Genomic DNA, 15,216 nt, shown 5'->3' with positions numbered 1-15,216 from the left:
GTTGAGTGATTCCAACTCATGGTGACCCCATGTGTTGCAAAGTAAAACCATTTCATAGGGTTTCTTGGCTGTAATCTTTATGAAAGCAGATTGCCAAGCCTTTCTTCTGAAGCACTGCTGGATGGGTTTGAGCCACCAATCTTTAAGTTAGAAGTCCAGTGTGAACCATTTGCACTTAAGCCAGAGCTTAGGGGACATTTAAGTGTGTGGAGGGACTGCTAGAGTGGGGCTGGATTGCAGAGAGCCTTGAGTGCCTGTAATTCCTCTTCCTAATCCCATGCCACGGTGGAGGTTTTCTCCGGTAGGCAGTCTTCGTTGCCTCTGGTGGTTGAGATGATCCCTGGGAACTCTTAAAAACCACATGAGAAGTCAAGAAGGGCAGCCTGCCTCCCTCTGGCCAGCCCATGTCTGGATTAGTTCTTTTGTATCTGAAGCCCACCTGGGAACACAGCTAGATGGGGCTGAAGGCAGCAGAGAGCAACAAGGGTGGTGAGGTTCAAGTCAATGTGCAGTGAGAAGCTTAGCTGGGAGAAGACTTGAGAAGGGCATGGTCCCTGTCCTCAGACATAGGAAGAGCTGACTTGAAGAAAAGAGATTTGACTTGTTCTGTATTACCTAGAAGGAAGAGGAAGGACTAATGGGTAAATTTCAGCTCAAGGTAAAGAAAGACCTCTTAATAATTAGAGTTGTCCCATCATGAAATTGGCTGCATTGTAAGGTGGAGATCTAGAAGTATGCATCTAGGAGCTGACCATCCCTTGGGGGTGTTGCAGAGGGGATTCAAGCTACAACATCTGTGGACCCATCCAATGCTAGAAGATTCTATGATTCTATAATTTCTTCACCTATTTCCCCTCTCGCCAACCTTCCAGAAGAGGAAGTTTAGGCAGTAAGATGTGATTGTGAATTCCCTTTTTTGCTTTTTGCAATGTGACACTATTTTATTCCCTATTTTCCATGTTGGGTTTGGTCAGACTGGCTCCTTTTACCCAGTGGCAGTAAAAATATCTATGTACTTGTAATGGCATCTTGAGCCCCGATAGAGGGTGAGGAAGTCTTGGAAAGAAGTTAGTCTGAGCAGGGTCAAGCTGGGGGAGTTTTGGATAAAGACTAAAATCCTGAATGCTGAAGTAATGTGGGAGGAAATTATAGAGGATACAATGATTCAAGTTCATCACTGGGTGATTCATTGGGTCACTCTGTAGATGGGGCATGGTTCCCAAATGGGCATGAGTGTGTGAGGAGTGGACACAGAGTGTTTGGGAAGCCAGGGAGATGAAAGCATTGTTAATGGACTCCTGGAAGGGAGGAGTAGTGGGAAAACCTGATAGGGGGTATGGATGATAAAACAGGGGTGGCCGTGTAGCTCTTGATGAATTGTTTTTGAGGGTGGCATAGATGTTCTCTTGTGAGAAGAGGGGAGAGAAAGCATACTGATTGAAGGCCAGCTGAGTGCCAGTCATTATTGGTTCATAATGTCATAAGATTGAGACTTGAAGACGTTATGACCACCCAGAAAGTGGTAAGAGATCACCAAAGTATTCAAACTCTAATTCTTAAGCCCATGTTGCCTTCTCGCTGGAGGGGAAGTTTACCTTGACATATTGCTGAATTCCCAGCACTATGTCTTCAAGCCTGGAGCTGTCAGGAAGACCACTTGGCAGGCCCCATTTGGGGGTCCAGGAGGCTCTCTGAATAGGGAAGGGACATGATCTGAGTTGTACTTCAGGAGTTAACTGGCCATGTGGGTGTAGGATGGCTTATGGGAAGAAGAGGCTAAAGATCAGTTAGAAGCCTGTTGTAACAGTTCTGGTGAGAGATAATGAGAGCTGGTACGAGGGTGATCTAGAAAGCACTAGAGGGCTATGACATTGTGGAGGCAGAGTCAAGGTCTTGGTAAATGATTGAACGCAGGCCATGGGGTGGATGGAGGGAGTTCAGGATGAGGCCAAGGTGACTGACTGAGAGAACAGTGGTGCCCCTTACAGAAATGAATGGAACTTGGGCCCAGGAAATTTTGGTATCCCCAAAGCTCTCCGGGTCCCCATTCCATCCTCTTCTTAGATGGTGAGCCAGAGCCTGCTTAAAGTCCGGTGTCCCCATTTGAGGGGATGAAGGAGAGGCCTTCTTGAACTTAAGATTAATCTAATGCAGTTAATCATTACTGGTAATTATGCTCTTAATAGTACGGCATTAGGCTTAATCATTTATCAAATGAGAAGTGATAGATGAAAAGATAGTGGGTCAAGACATGTAGGCCACATGCAGGAAGGAAAGTAGGCTGTTAATGATTTTAATGACAAACTTTTGCTATGTATACTTTACCATAATAAAATTAAAAAGAGAAAAGAAGTGGCTGTCATCCCCATCAAGCTCTGAAGAAATAGACACAGATATCTCTAGACCTGCCTTCCCCCAGCTTTCTCTTCTTAATGAACAGTGTCCGCCCAGTTACTCAAGTCCCAAATATAAGAGTTTTCCTTGATTAGTCTCTTTCCCTCATTGTGCGGGCACCAGTGATTCAGTGGTAGAATTCTCGCCAGAATCCTGTGAGGGGGACCTGGGTTTGATTCCTAGCCGATCTACCTCATGCACAGCCACCACCCATCTGTCAGTGGTAGTTTGCATGTTGCTATGACCCGAACAGGTTTCAGCGGGGCTTCCAGACTAAGTTAAACTAGGAAGAAAGGCCTGGTGGTCTACTTCTGGAAACAGCCAGTGGAAATCCTATGGATCACAATGGTTCAATTTCCAACCAATCATAGGCAGTGTTTCATTCTGTTGTGCATGGGGTCGCCATGAGTCAAGGGCCAATTTGATGGCAGCCAATAAGAACAATAATCTATCGACAAGGCCTGTCAACTTTAACATACCCCCAGCTCTACACTTGTCTCTGTCTCCACTCCTCCCATCCCAGTCCACGCTGCTATCATCTCTTTCCTAGCACTACAGCAATAGCCTCCCATCTGGTGTCTCTGTTTTCTCCTTTGTCCTACAACACTACACTCTCCACACGATTCAGAGTGATCTTTAACAGCAAATTAGGTCATGTCCTTCTTCTGCTTAAAATCCTCCAGTGGTTTCCCATCACACTTAGAATAAAATCCATGAGTTCTATCCTGTTTTAGTAGCACTGCCGTGATCTAGTCCCCACCGACTTCCCAGCTGCATCTCACACAATCTTCTATCTTGCCCGTCATGTTCCCCACTGCCACTCTGGCCTTCTTTCTGCTTCTCCATTATGTAGGCTCATTCTTACTTGGGATCTTTGCTTTGCTGGAGTGCTTTTCCTCTGATATCTGCATGGTTGACTTTTTTCATTCAGTTCTCAGGTCACCTCCACAGAGGGGCCTTCCCTGACTCTCCCACAAAAGGAGTCACTCTGTTACACCCTCTCTGCTTTATTCACTTCACTGCACTTACCACTATCAGGTCCCCCTCCCCTCTACATTTTTTAACTTATTTATTTATGTCTCCTCTGTCAGAATATAAGATTCTTGAAAGTAGGAATTTCGCCTGTGTTATTCACAGTGGAATCCTCAATGATAAGAATAGTGCTATTGAATGCATGGTCTCTTGACTAAGTCTCTGTTTGGGAAGTTAATATTTGTTGATGGAATAAATGAATGTGCTTATATCACTCTCTCCTCATCATCCCAGAGACCTCCCTTCTACTGGATCTTCAGGGATTTCCTTCTCCTCTAACTTAGCATTTGGCATGAAGCACCTGCTGCCTTATGATGGGAGCAGGGCTGGTACAGTTAGGGCAGTTTTTCGGATCCACAGAGTAACGTGCCTTTTGGGAAATATGTGTTTAGTTCCAGATTTGGACCATCTTAGGGACTTTAGAAGGAGCCCTGCTGGCACAGTGGTTAAGTGCTCGGTTGCTAACTGAAAGGTTGGCCGTTCAAGCTCACCAGCTGCTCCATGGGAGAAAGATGTAGCAGCCTGTGTCTGTAAAGATTACAGCCTTGGAAACCTTATGGGACAGTTCTACTCTGTTCTAAAGGGTCCTTACGAGTCGGAATTGACTCTCAATGGCAACAGATTTGTTTTTTTTTGTTTGTTTAAGGAATGTTAGACAAATAACTACAAGCCTCCCTGCATCCGCTCAGCAAGAGTGAGAATACTTATACTCATTTGGTACTTACTGAACGCTTCTACACCTTCTCCTGGGTATGGAAGGATTCTAGAGCTGTCTAGAGTCCTTTTGGAGCTCAGATGCAATTGAGTTGATGGCACAGTACCACGATTGGTCAGTGCAAGACCTCTCTCCTGCTTCACTTGATACTTTCTCCTTTGTCTCCCACTCACAGCCCCATTCTTCTTTTCCCTCTCAAGCCTCCCTTCTTGGGTATTTAACATACGTCCTTCCAGTCTGTCTTCTAATCTATATATTTAGATACGTGTGTATCCTTGAAAAATGCAGTATTTTCTGCATGTGTCCGTGGAGTCTCTAGGACCTTTGTAAAATATAGCTCTACTATATAGATATGCTTGCTGAAAGTGAAGAGGATTTGAAGCACTTATTGAAGAAGATCCAAGACTATAGCCTTCTGTATGGATTACACCTTAACATAAAGAAAACCCAAATCCTTACAACTAGACCAATAAACAGCATCATGATAAATGGAAAAAAGATTGAAGTAGTCATGGATTTCATTTTACTTGGACCCACAATCAACACCCGTGAAGAAGCAGTCAAGAAATCAAATGACACATTGTGTTGGTTAAATTAGCTGTACCTTTTTAAGGTGTCAGAAAGCAAAGATGTCAGTTTAAGGACTAAGGTGTACCTGACCCAAGCCATGGTATTTTCAATCGCCTCATATGCATATGAAAGCTGGACAATGAATAAGGAAGACCAAAGAACTGATGGGTTTGAATTATGGTGTTGGTGAAGAATATTGAATATACCATAAACTGCCAGAAGAATGAACAAATCTGTCTTGGAAGAAATACAGCCAGAATACTCCTTACAAGCAAGGATGGCAAGACTCTGTCTCACATACTTTGGACGTGTTATCAGGAGGGACCAGTCCCTCGAGAAGGACATCATGCTTGGTAAAGTAGAAGGTGCGAAAAAGGGGAAGACCCTCAACGAAATGGATTAACATACTGGCTGCAATAGTGGGCTCAAGCATAACAATGATTGTGAGGATGGCCCAGGACTGGGCAGTGTTTTGTTCTGTTGTTCATGGGGTTGCTATGAGTAGGAACTGACTTGATGGCATCTGACAAGAACAATAACAACAACATATAGATATGGAGCTCTGATGGTGCAATGGTTAAGACCTCAGGCTGCTAACCAAAAGGTCGGCAATCTGAACCCAACAGCCGCTCCTCGGAAACCCTATGGTGCAGTTCTGCTCCATCCTATGGTGTTGCTATGAATTGGAATCAACTCAATGGCAATGGGTTTGGTTTGGTTTTATATAGATATAACCAAAAAAACCCAAACCCGTTGTCGTCGAGTTAATTCTGACTCATAGAGACCCTACAGGATGGAGTAAAACTGCCCCATTGAGTCTCCAAGGAGTACCTCGTGGATCCTAACTGCCCCCCTTTTGGTTTGCAGCCATAGCACTTAACCACTATACCGCCAGGGTTTCCAATATAGATAGAGAGAATTATTATTATAATCAATGTAATCTCGTTACTTGGTAGTACATGGAATCACAGAGTTTAACTGCTAGGAGTCACTTGGAAATCATCAGCTCTGCTTCCCTCTCCGCTCACCTCAACCTTGTTTGAGAAGTGAGGACTGAGACCCAGTGGCTTCCTTTTTTAAAAATTTAATTTTATTATTTTTCATTGTGGTAAATATATATGTAACAAATCACTTGCCTTTTCAACATTTTTCACATGTACAGTTCATGACATTAATTAAGCTAATCATGTTGTCCAGCTACTACCATTATCCATTTCCTAAGTTTCTCATCACCTTTAACAGAAGTCCAGGGGCTTCCTTCTAAATAAATGATTCCTTTCAACAAAATTGTGCACTTCTGCTCAGAGCCTGTATTGGGCAAGTCCCCAAATCAGGTGTGCTGGAAGATATGAAAATGAATAGCACGGCCCTGACCCTGAGCCTACAGCCTCGTGGAGGACTTCCAGGGGAGGCACACTGGGTGGTGGGCTTCCCATGTCTTACACTCCTTCACTATTCAGCATTGGGCTGGGCACACAGCAGGCTCACAAAGGTCTCACAGATAATCTCTTTTGGGGATAAGTCCCATTCCCCCTCGCATGTCCCACCTCTGTCCTCAGAACCAGTGGCTGTGACAGACTCTAGCAGGGTCAAGTTCTCAGCTATTTCTCCTTTTCCTTGTCCCTCTCTTGGCTGCCATGTCTCTTCTTTCTCTGGCCCACCTTGTGTGTACTGGTAAAGCAGAGTTCTCACCTGACATCTTTGTGTTTACAGATTGGAGCCTCTCTCTTCGCTAGTAACATTGGAAGTGGCCACTTTGTGGGACTGGCGGGAACGGGAGCAGCTTCAGGCATTGCCATGGGGGGCTTTGAATGGAATGTGAGTAACATCACATCTACTGTGTCCTGGAGCTGGAAGGAGACTTAACAGTCACCCAGCTCACCCTGTGCTCTGAGGAACTCTGGGGGTTAGGGAACTCCTTGGGGCTACCTCGGGTACAGATGGAGGAGGGTCATAGTTTCAGGAGCTCCAGAGTCCTGCCCCCTTCCACCAGAGTAGCATGAAAATCCATTGATCTAGGTCAGCCCTGGGGAAACAGAGATTTAGGGGTGAGTTGATGGCAGTACTATGTCTTTCTTCTCTTTCCCATTGGTGTTAAAAAGCCAAGTCCCTCACTACCCTTCTAGTCATATTGGAGGTTTAGAAATGCTTACCACCATTTCTAACTAGCCCTGGTGGCACAAATAGTTAAGTGCTCGACTGCTAACCAAAAGGTCGGTGGCTCCTTGGGTGAACAGACATGGTGATCTTTTCCTGTTAAGATTAAAGCCTATAAAACCCTGTGGGGCAGTTCTACTCTGTCCTGTAGGGTTGCTATGAGTCAGAATCGACTTGATGGCACACAATAACAACAACAACAACAACAACAACACTGTTTCTATTATTACTATTAAAAGGCCTCTAAATGGAATTTTACAGGGATGAGTCAGAGAACTCAGTGTTCTCTGTAGGGTCCCGTGCCATGACTGGCAGTAGGCAGCCTTCTGGGCTCCCCTCCACTGTTGCCCAACTCCTCTTCCTGTGTGCCAATCAAACAGCTAAGGCCTTCTCTGGTCTCTGATGGTGCCTAGAAAGTTGTCTTTATAGCCCAAAACAGATAATACATGGTGATTGTTCTGAGCAACTGAGGGAGTATGTGCTGGGGCGAGATGGGGGACAGGGGGAGTGCTCAAGGCAGCAAGGATGGGTTAAGTTTCCTCCTGACTTGACTCCACCTCTTTTTTGGTTTCAGGCACTGGTTTTGGTGGTTGTGCTGGGCTGGGTGTTTGTCCCCATTTACATTAAGGCTGGGGTAAGTACCTGTTCTGTTATTCCATTTCCTGCTGACACAATATGATATGTGAACTTGGTCCTGTTAGAAGGCAGAGAAGACTGCAAGATAATTGGCAGAGAATCTGTGGCTTGACTTTTGCTCCCAAGGTGTAAAGTTCCTTCCTGCCCATGGGTACATTAACGTGGTCCACTAGGCTTGGGTATGACTGCTGTTTTCAGTCCTGACTCATGACTTATCCCTCTAGGAAATCCCCTAGGTAACCTCCTTCTCTTCAGGGAATGCTCAGAAGTATCATGCCCCATTGCCCTGGGTGTGTACTTGCATGGTACTGCCACACACTTGCCCTTGATACGTAGCTTCTGTCTTTGCCCTTTCGTTTATACACACCAGTCGCCCTTATTTGCTGAGTACACAGCTGGTACCCAACTACTGGGTGCACGATTGGTCTCCTGACCAAGTTTCTGTCTCACATTGTACATAGGACAGCTTTAGTATCATCTATTCTGTGAGAAGGGAGCCCTGGTGGTGCAGTGGTTAAGAGCTTGGCTACTAACCAAAAGGTCGGCAGTTCGAATCCACCAACCGATCCTTGGAACCATATGGGGCAGTTCTACTCTGTCCTGTTGGGTCAATATGAGTCGGAATTGACTCAACAGTAACAGGTTTGGTTCTGTGAGATATAATGAACACCTACTAGGTGTAAAGCCTATGCATTAGGCGCTAAAATCAACACGGAAGAAACACGGGGCTGAGTCTGCATCTTCAGAAGGTTCACAGACTGTTGGTGACACATGTCTGATCCAGGAAACAATAGGCTTAGGGTTGACAGAGCACGATAGGAAATGTGGTTGGAATTTGCAGAGAAGGACTTGGAGGATAGTTTGGCAGGCCTGTAGCCTCCATCCTTGGCACAGTCTGTCTGAAGAGAGGGGGAAGTGCAAATGCTGTCTGGCACCTTGTTCGCTGCCCTGGGAGATGCCACCTCTGTTACGATGTCTTGTCTGCAGTAGGTGCTCTGTACAGGAATATAGAATTCCTTTCTCCTCTAGGGCAAAGATTTACTTTCTTGGTTATGCTTGGTTCCAGTCATGTGTTCATTCAAAAACAGGTGTTTCTTGGGCACCGTCTATGTGCTGGGATGATACCAGCTACCTTGCGGTGGCAGGCCACGTGGAACTGAGATGAATAAAAGGCTGGAGGACCAGGGCCATCTGGCTACCTCACAGACTTCTCTGGCCAACAAGGGTTATGAATCCTTGATCACTCTACTGTGACTTTGACACAGGGTGGATCCCACTACTCTGCTTGCCCTCGGTGCTTGGTCACTCTGGCTGACAGGGACCTCCCTTGCATCCCATGCAGGTGGTGACAATGCCAGAATACCTGCGGAAGCGGTTTGGAGGCAAGCGGATCCAGATCTACCTCTCCATCCTGTCCCTGATACTCTACATTTTCACCAAGATCTCGGTGAGTCTGCTGCCTTGGGGGCTTGCCCCTGCTTGTCTCAGAAACAGCCTGGTTTCATTTCCCAGCATACGATGGCCCACCAAGAGGCAGCTCTACATGTTTCTATTAACTTGGTACCTTAGGCCTTCTTGCTGCTATGTTAAAGTCCTGTTTCACACATGAAGGAGCCAACACATGGACCTTCTTATCCTCCTTACGGTGCAGTTGAAAACATAAATGGGTTCAGGAAGGTTCAGTGAAAGGCTGTCCTTAAAAGAAAATTAAAAAGGAGTTGGAATGTCAAAGGGCTGACCCCAACCATAGAGGCAGCCATGGGCCTTTGTGCCCTTCAGGGTTAGAATCTGACTCTATGTGCCATTTCTGATGTGCTTCAACATGGGCAATCAGTGCCAACTCTTGAAGGGATCTCAGAGATTGTCTGGTGGAGTCTTACCCTCTTCTTTTACAGACAGAGAAATGGAAGTCACGAGGATGAAAAGTACTTGCTCAGGATCCTGAATCAGGAGTAGACCCCAGCTAGGTTGGGTGCTGAAAAACAGCTTTTCCTGCTTTCTTAAAGCTGAGACACCACCAATATCCAGTTAGTGTCCTGTCACTGCCAGTACCCCTGACCTTTGTGCTCTCTCTGATAATGTGATGACCCATCTGCTTCACTTCTCCTGTCCATCAGGGTCAGGTTTTCATTACAAAATAAAAACCCTGGGCTTTGCAGTCCGATTTCCTTAGAAACCTGTGTGCAGAGCCTTGACTGAGAAGTCCTGGGAGAGGTCGAGAAGTCAGGCCTCTGCTTCCTGGGAGGAAAGATGAAAAGGATATAAGAGGAGAAAAAGGGATCCTGGAGAAGTCAGGCAGGAAGGAGGAGGAGGCTGGTTAAGGATTCACTCCTCGGTTCAGATATGAGGTGTCACCTGTCTTATGAGCGCGTAGAGGAGGGCACTGGCTTCCCCTGCTCAGAAGCAAGTCTTCTCCAAGTCCACAGTTCAAGCGGGTGAAAGTCTGTTGAGTGCAGTTGCTATGGAACGGGCACTCTTTGCCCCCGGAGCTGGGGTAGGGGCAGTCATATAAATGAACCGAGTGCCCAGCCTCTCTCCCTTTCTTCCAAGCCATCTATTTTCCAGGTTACTGATTAAACCGCTTTAAACTTGGAAGCCCCCAGGTAGCCAAAGGACCGCCTCTTTCAGCTCAATCCTAATGGCGCCCATCCCCTTCAGAGTCAGCTCTTTCTGACTTTTGCTTTTTAATCATACATGGTGTAGACTGCTCTATCTCGTGTGATTTCTGCCCAATGTTATACCTGCTCCACCTGCTGCCCAGGGCCAGCGATCTCTTGAATAAAGCAGAAGGATGATAAAGCCAGTAAACCAGTTGCCATCAAGTTGACTCTGACCGATGGTGACCCCATGTGTGTCAGAGTAGAACTCAGTAAAGCTTTCAAAACCAAACCAAACCAAACCAAACCAAACCAAACCAAACCAAACCAAACCAAACCAAATGCTTTGTCATTGAGTTGATTCTGACTCACAGCAACCCTACAGGACAGAGTAGAACTGTCCCATAGGGTTCCCAAAAAGTGGCTGGTGGATTCGAACAGGGTTTTTAGTGGCTGATTTTTCAGAAGTAGACAACCAGGCCTTTCTCCTGAGGCACCTCTGAATGGACTCAAATCTCCAACCTTTCAGTTAGCAGCCAAGCACATTAACTCTTTGTACCATCCAGGTACTCCAAAGAAGGATGATAGCTCCCCTTTATTTAGTGCCAGGCCCTTCACTAGGGGTTTTACTTATACCATTTCTAATTCTCCTAAGAGACCCACTTCACAGAAGAAAAAACTGAGTCTCAGAGAAGGTAGGTAACTTGCTCAAGGTCACACAACTAGTATATGGCAAAGTCAGAATTGGAACCCAGGTCTCTTTAGACCCAAACTCTGTGTTCTCACAATTCTGCACCACACTTGGATGGCAAGAAGGTATAAGATGGCAGAATGTGACAGATCATCTCATCCTATGCTCTCCCTTTACAGATGGGGAAACAGGTCTGGAGAGAGGAAGGGAACTTTGTGAGGTTAAATAGCAGAACTAGGATAAGAAGCAGGTTTCCTGATACTCAGTCCAAACCTTTTGACACTGTGCCCCCTGCCTTCTAAATCTTTCATTCCTCCAGGACACAGTAGGTTAAAATTCAAAACCCTGGAAAAAGATAAGGCAGCCAATAAATGAACGGCACAGTATAAACGAGGCCTCAGAGTAGAACCGGAGAGGAATGTGAGGCAAGAACACCAGCTGCATACTGGGTGTATGAAGGGTGTGAAGGAGGGACATCTAGGCATAGTGGAGGGCCAGGAAAGGGTGCAGATCAGCAAGACTTTGCCTTTGCAATTTGGTTGGCTTCAGGCTCACCATGGGTCATAGAGCATGAAATCTTTAAAAGAATTACATTGGTAAGACTATATCTCAAAGAGTTCCTGGGTGGCGCAAACGGCTAAGTACTCAGCTACTAACCTAAAGGCTGGTGGTTTGAATCCACCCAGAGGTGCCTCAGAAGAAAGACCTCGTGACCTATTTCCAAAAAATCAGCCATTGAAAACCCTATGGAGCATAGTTCTATTCTGACACACATGAGGTTGCCATGAGTCAAAGACGTCTTGGCCTCCTAGGGCCTCACATTAAAATACACATGAGTACGGGGCTCACGGGCAAAAGAAAAGAATTGTTAACAAGCTAAGGTAGTAAGGTATTTATATTTCACAAATAAGGATTGGGGAGAAATGGATAGTTTGTCATGGGCGAGAAGAGAGAAGGAGTAGCCTTGTGAGAGCCATGTTCAGGTAGGGGACAACTAGGGCCTATGCCAGGAGAGCTTGGTGGGGAGGCAGAGGACCAGGGTATGTGTAACTGATGGACAGAGAAAATGAAGGCATTTCAAGCGCAGGACTGAGACCTTGGCCATGGCTGTCATCCTGCAGTGGCATTCTTTTGGGCTCTGACACCCTCACTTGATTGACCCTCATGAATTGAATTTTACCGGCTACTGGGAGCACATTGCCTTATCAAGCTCTGAGAAGTATTCTGTTTTGTAGAATTTCCTGGCGTCAGGTATCTTAGTCAAATGTGCAAAATCACTTGAGATAAAGCCTCAGATTTTATGAATTACAGGTGATAACTAAACATCTCTGTTTGTATTTCCTGGAGCTCTTATCACATCACAGCTACAATAAATCTTTGTAGCAACTCTGCTGTCCGTTTAGGTTCCTAGGGAAAATAAGAGCTTTGTCTTTTGCTTAAAGTTTGAATGTCCGTCACTAGGGCTGTGTACTTTCACAAATGAAAACAAAACAAAACAAACCGTCAAACCTTAGTGCCAGACAGGGTTTGGTTGGTGTTCAGGTATGTCTTGGTTAGGACCAGAATGGGCAGCAAACACGCACATGTGCAATCACAGGATCTCAGAGTATCAGAGTTGAGATGACACAACCTGGAGAGCCTGGTGGATTCAAACTGCAGACCTTTTGGTTAGCAGCTGTAGCTCTTAACCACTACGTACGCCACACAGGGTTTCCGTGGTAATGACAGCAGGGCAAATATTAATGAGGGTATCACAGTCTACTATGGCCTGTTGTCATAAAACATTAAAAATTAACTACTCTGGAAAATAAACCAACCAAGGGCATATATAAGGGAGTAGCAGCTTTGGAATTTTTTTATAACTCGTACTTATGAGCTAATACACAAAATCACAAGTCTGTGCACTTAACAGCATTCCACTGCAATAAACAAATGGGGTTCTTTAATTTAGATGACTTTATGGTTACAATATAGAAGCATGGGGGCCATCATTATGAATACTCATCACAATTTCAAGTGGCCCAGTGTCAGAGTCCAGAAGGAGTGGCCATTTCACCTGTAGCTAGGCTAACGCACAGCAGGGGGATCCTTCCTCTTATTCAGCTACTGCAGAGGGCAGGAAGGGACAGGCCCAGGACCTGTGTCAGGGATGTTTTCTCAGCTGCAGGACTTTCCTGCTTCCAGCTCCTGAGAGTTCCAAGCCCCTATAAGTCAGCCCTTCCTACTTTAAAGATGAGCCGTCTGAGAAGTGACAAGGGGAACTGTTTTGTCCAAGGTCACTCAGGCCGGTAGTGGCAGGGCTATGGCTAAAGTCCAGGTCTTCTGACCACTAGCTCTGGGTGGGGGTGTGATGGTAGTGGTGGTGGGGAGACTCTTTCTAAGTCACCATTTCTTCCCCCATCTCCTGGCTCTGCCTGTCCTTCTCCACCGGATAAAACAATGATATTAAATCCCCTAGAGTCCCTGGGTTAACATGCTCGACTGCTAACTAAAAGGTTGGAGGTTCGAGTCCATCAAGAGGTACCTTGGAAGAAAGACCTAGCAGCCTAGTTACAAAGAATTAGCTGTTGAAAACCCTGTGGAGCATAGTTCTACTCTGACACATAGGGTCTCTATGAGTCAGAATTGTCCCTACTGTCACTGGTTTATTAGATCCCCTGGGGCTAAGACTATGTGGGACGCCTGAGAGGAGATGATCTAAGGCATTGGGTCCTCAGAAAGGCCTGCCTTGCTGGGGATGGGTTGAGTTGGGTGAGGGGGAAGGCTGAGGTGGGGAAGGGGGCCAGTGCTTACCTATTAGCACGTAAGCATGGAGGTGATATTAGACAAGTTTTCCACCAGCCAAGAGGCTGGGAATAGGGATTCACTTGGGAGGGGCAGGCTGGTGGAGATGTGGTCCTTGGAGGGCCCTTAGGAGGTATGCTGGGGTGGGGAGGGGGAGATAAGAAACAAAAGAAAGTGCTGGCCTGTTCCCAAGCTCTGACTGGTGGCTCTTCACATGGCCTGAAAGGCATTGGGTTTTATGCAGTAAAAGAGTTCATGCATCCTGCCCAGGGGCAGTCTGTTTTTTTCTGCATCCAGAGATTTGAAAACACAAGATCCCCCATCATCCCTTCTTACTACCCTTCCTGATAGTGTTGTAGAGACGACATGAAAATTCATTTTGAGTGATCCCCATGCTCTCTGCTAGTCTAAATTAGCAACTGCACCATCCAGCCATGTAGAAGGTTCTTAGTAGCTTTATGAAACAGTTAAATGAGGCATGGAGGAGCAGAAGTAGGGGTGCGTGTTTGGGAACCGCATGAAGAACATAACGGGTGAATTCAGAGGTGAAGAGGAAACAATTCTCTCTGACGGTGTCTGAGAAAATCTAGATAAACCACCTAGCACTAAGCCTGCCATGCAGGAGGTGTTTAGTGATGTTCTGGTTTTTCGATTCAAGATGAACGCCATCTAGGCCTGGAGGATAAAATTGCGATGTTGCTGAAGTTTGTGTCCACTCAGGGGTGGCAGGGCGTCTACTCATAGACTCTTCGGCACTCAAATTTGCTTTTGGGAATAGGTCTGATAAACCACTGATCACTGAGGTATAAACAATGGGTAATAGTTCACAAGGTGGGTTGGGAGGAACCTCGGGTGTTATAGTTGTTCATCGACAAAAAGAGTGATAACATTAAATAAGTTTGTGAAACGTTGCATGCTATGTTCCCCTCCTGGGATTCACAGCCCACTGTGTATATTAAAGGTTGAGAAGTTGCGTCGTAAAGAAACTGCCTTCACCTTGTTTGAACCAGCATTTCATAGACTTTTTTTTTTTTTTTTTGATTGTGGAATCCTTTTATTTGTTGTTGTTGTTGTTTCTGGGAAATTCAGGAATAGAGTGTTGCTCTCCTTCAGATATTCATATTCTTAACTGAGGAGGAATATATTGTTGTCGTTAGTTGCCCTTGAGTCAGCTCTTTCTCATGGTGACCTTATGTATAACAGAATGAAATGTTGCGCGGTCCTGTGCCATCTTCATGATTGTTGGTATGTCTGAGTCCATTGTTGTGGTTATGTGTCAGTCCATCTCATTCAGGTTTTCCCTCACTTTCACTGACCCTCTGCTTTACCAAACATGACATCAGATTGCTAGAAAAGGACATTATATTAGGGGTAAATACATGAACATCTAATTGTGAGATTTCAGCCAAAAGGCACGGGGCCGACCTTTGCTGTTGCTGGTAGGTGCCATCAAGTCGCTTCCAACTCATAGTGACTTGATGTACTCATAGTACAACAGAACAAAACACTGCCCAGTCCTGTGCCATCTTTATAATCGCTGTTGTGCTTGAGCCCGTTGTTAAAGCCATTGTGTCAATCCATCTCTTTGAGGGTCTTCCTCTTTTTTGCTGACCACCTGCTCTACCAAGCATGATGTCCTT

General features: G+C 45.7%; 1 protein-coding gene across 1 annotated transcript in view; it reads left to right on the top strand.

Annotated features, from left to right (window-relative positions):
* Window positions 1–15,216, top strand: part of SLC5A1 (solute carrier family 5 member 1) — a 78,218-nt gene that overhangs the window by 28,120 nt on the left and 34,882 nt on the right. The window contains exons 3-5 of the mRNA XM_049865746.1: window positions 6,425–6,529; window positions 7,443–7,502; window positions 8,847–8,951. Coding sequence (XP_049721703.1) covers window positions 6,425–6,529; window positions 7,443–7,502; window positions 8,847–8,951 — 270 coding nt within the window. The remainder of the gene's footprint in view (window positions 1–6,424; window positions 6,530–7,442; window positions 7,503–8,846; window positions 8,952–15,216) is intronic.

Source organism: Elephas maximus, chromosome 22, assembly GCF_024166365.1.
Source record: "Elephas maximus indicus isolate mEleMax1 chromosome 22, mEleMax1 primary haplotype, whole genome shotgun sequence".
NCBI lineage: Eukaryota > Metazoa > Chordata > Mammalia > Proboscidea > Elephantidae > Elephas > Elephas maximus.
Note: the sequence above shows the minus strand (reverse complement) of the source record. Positions and strands in the feature narration are given on the sequence as shown.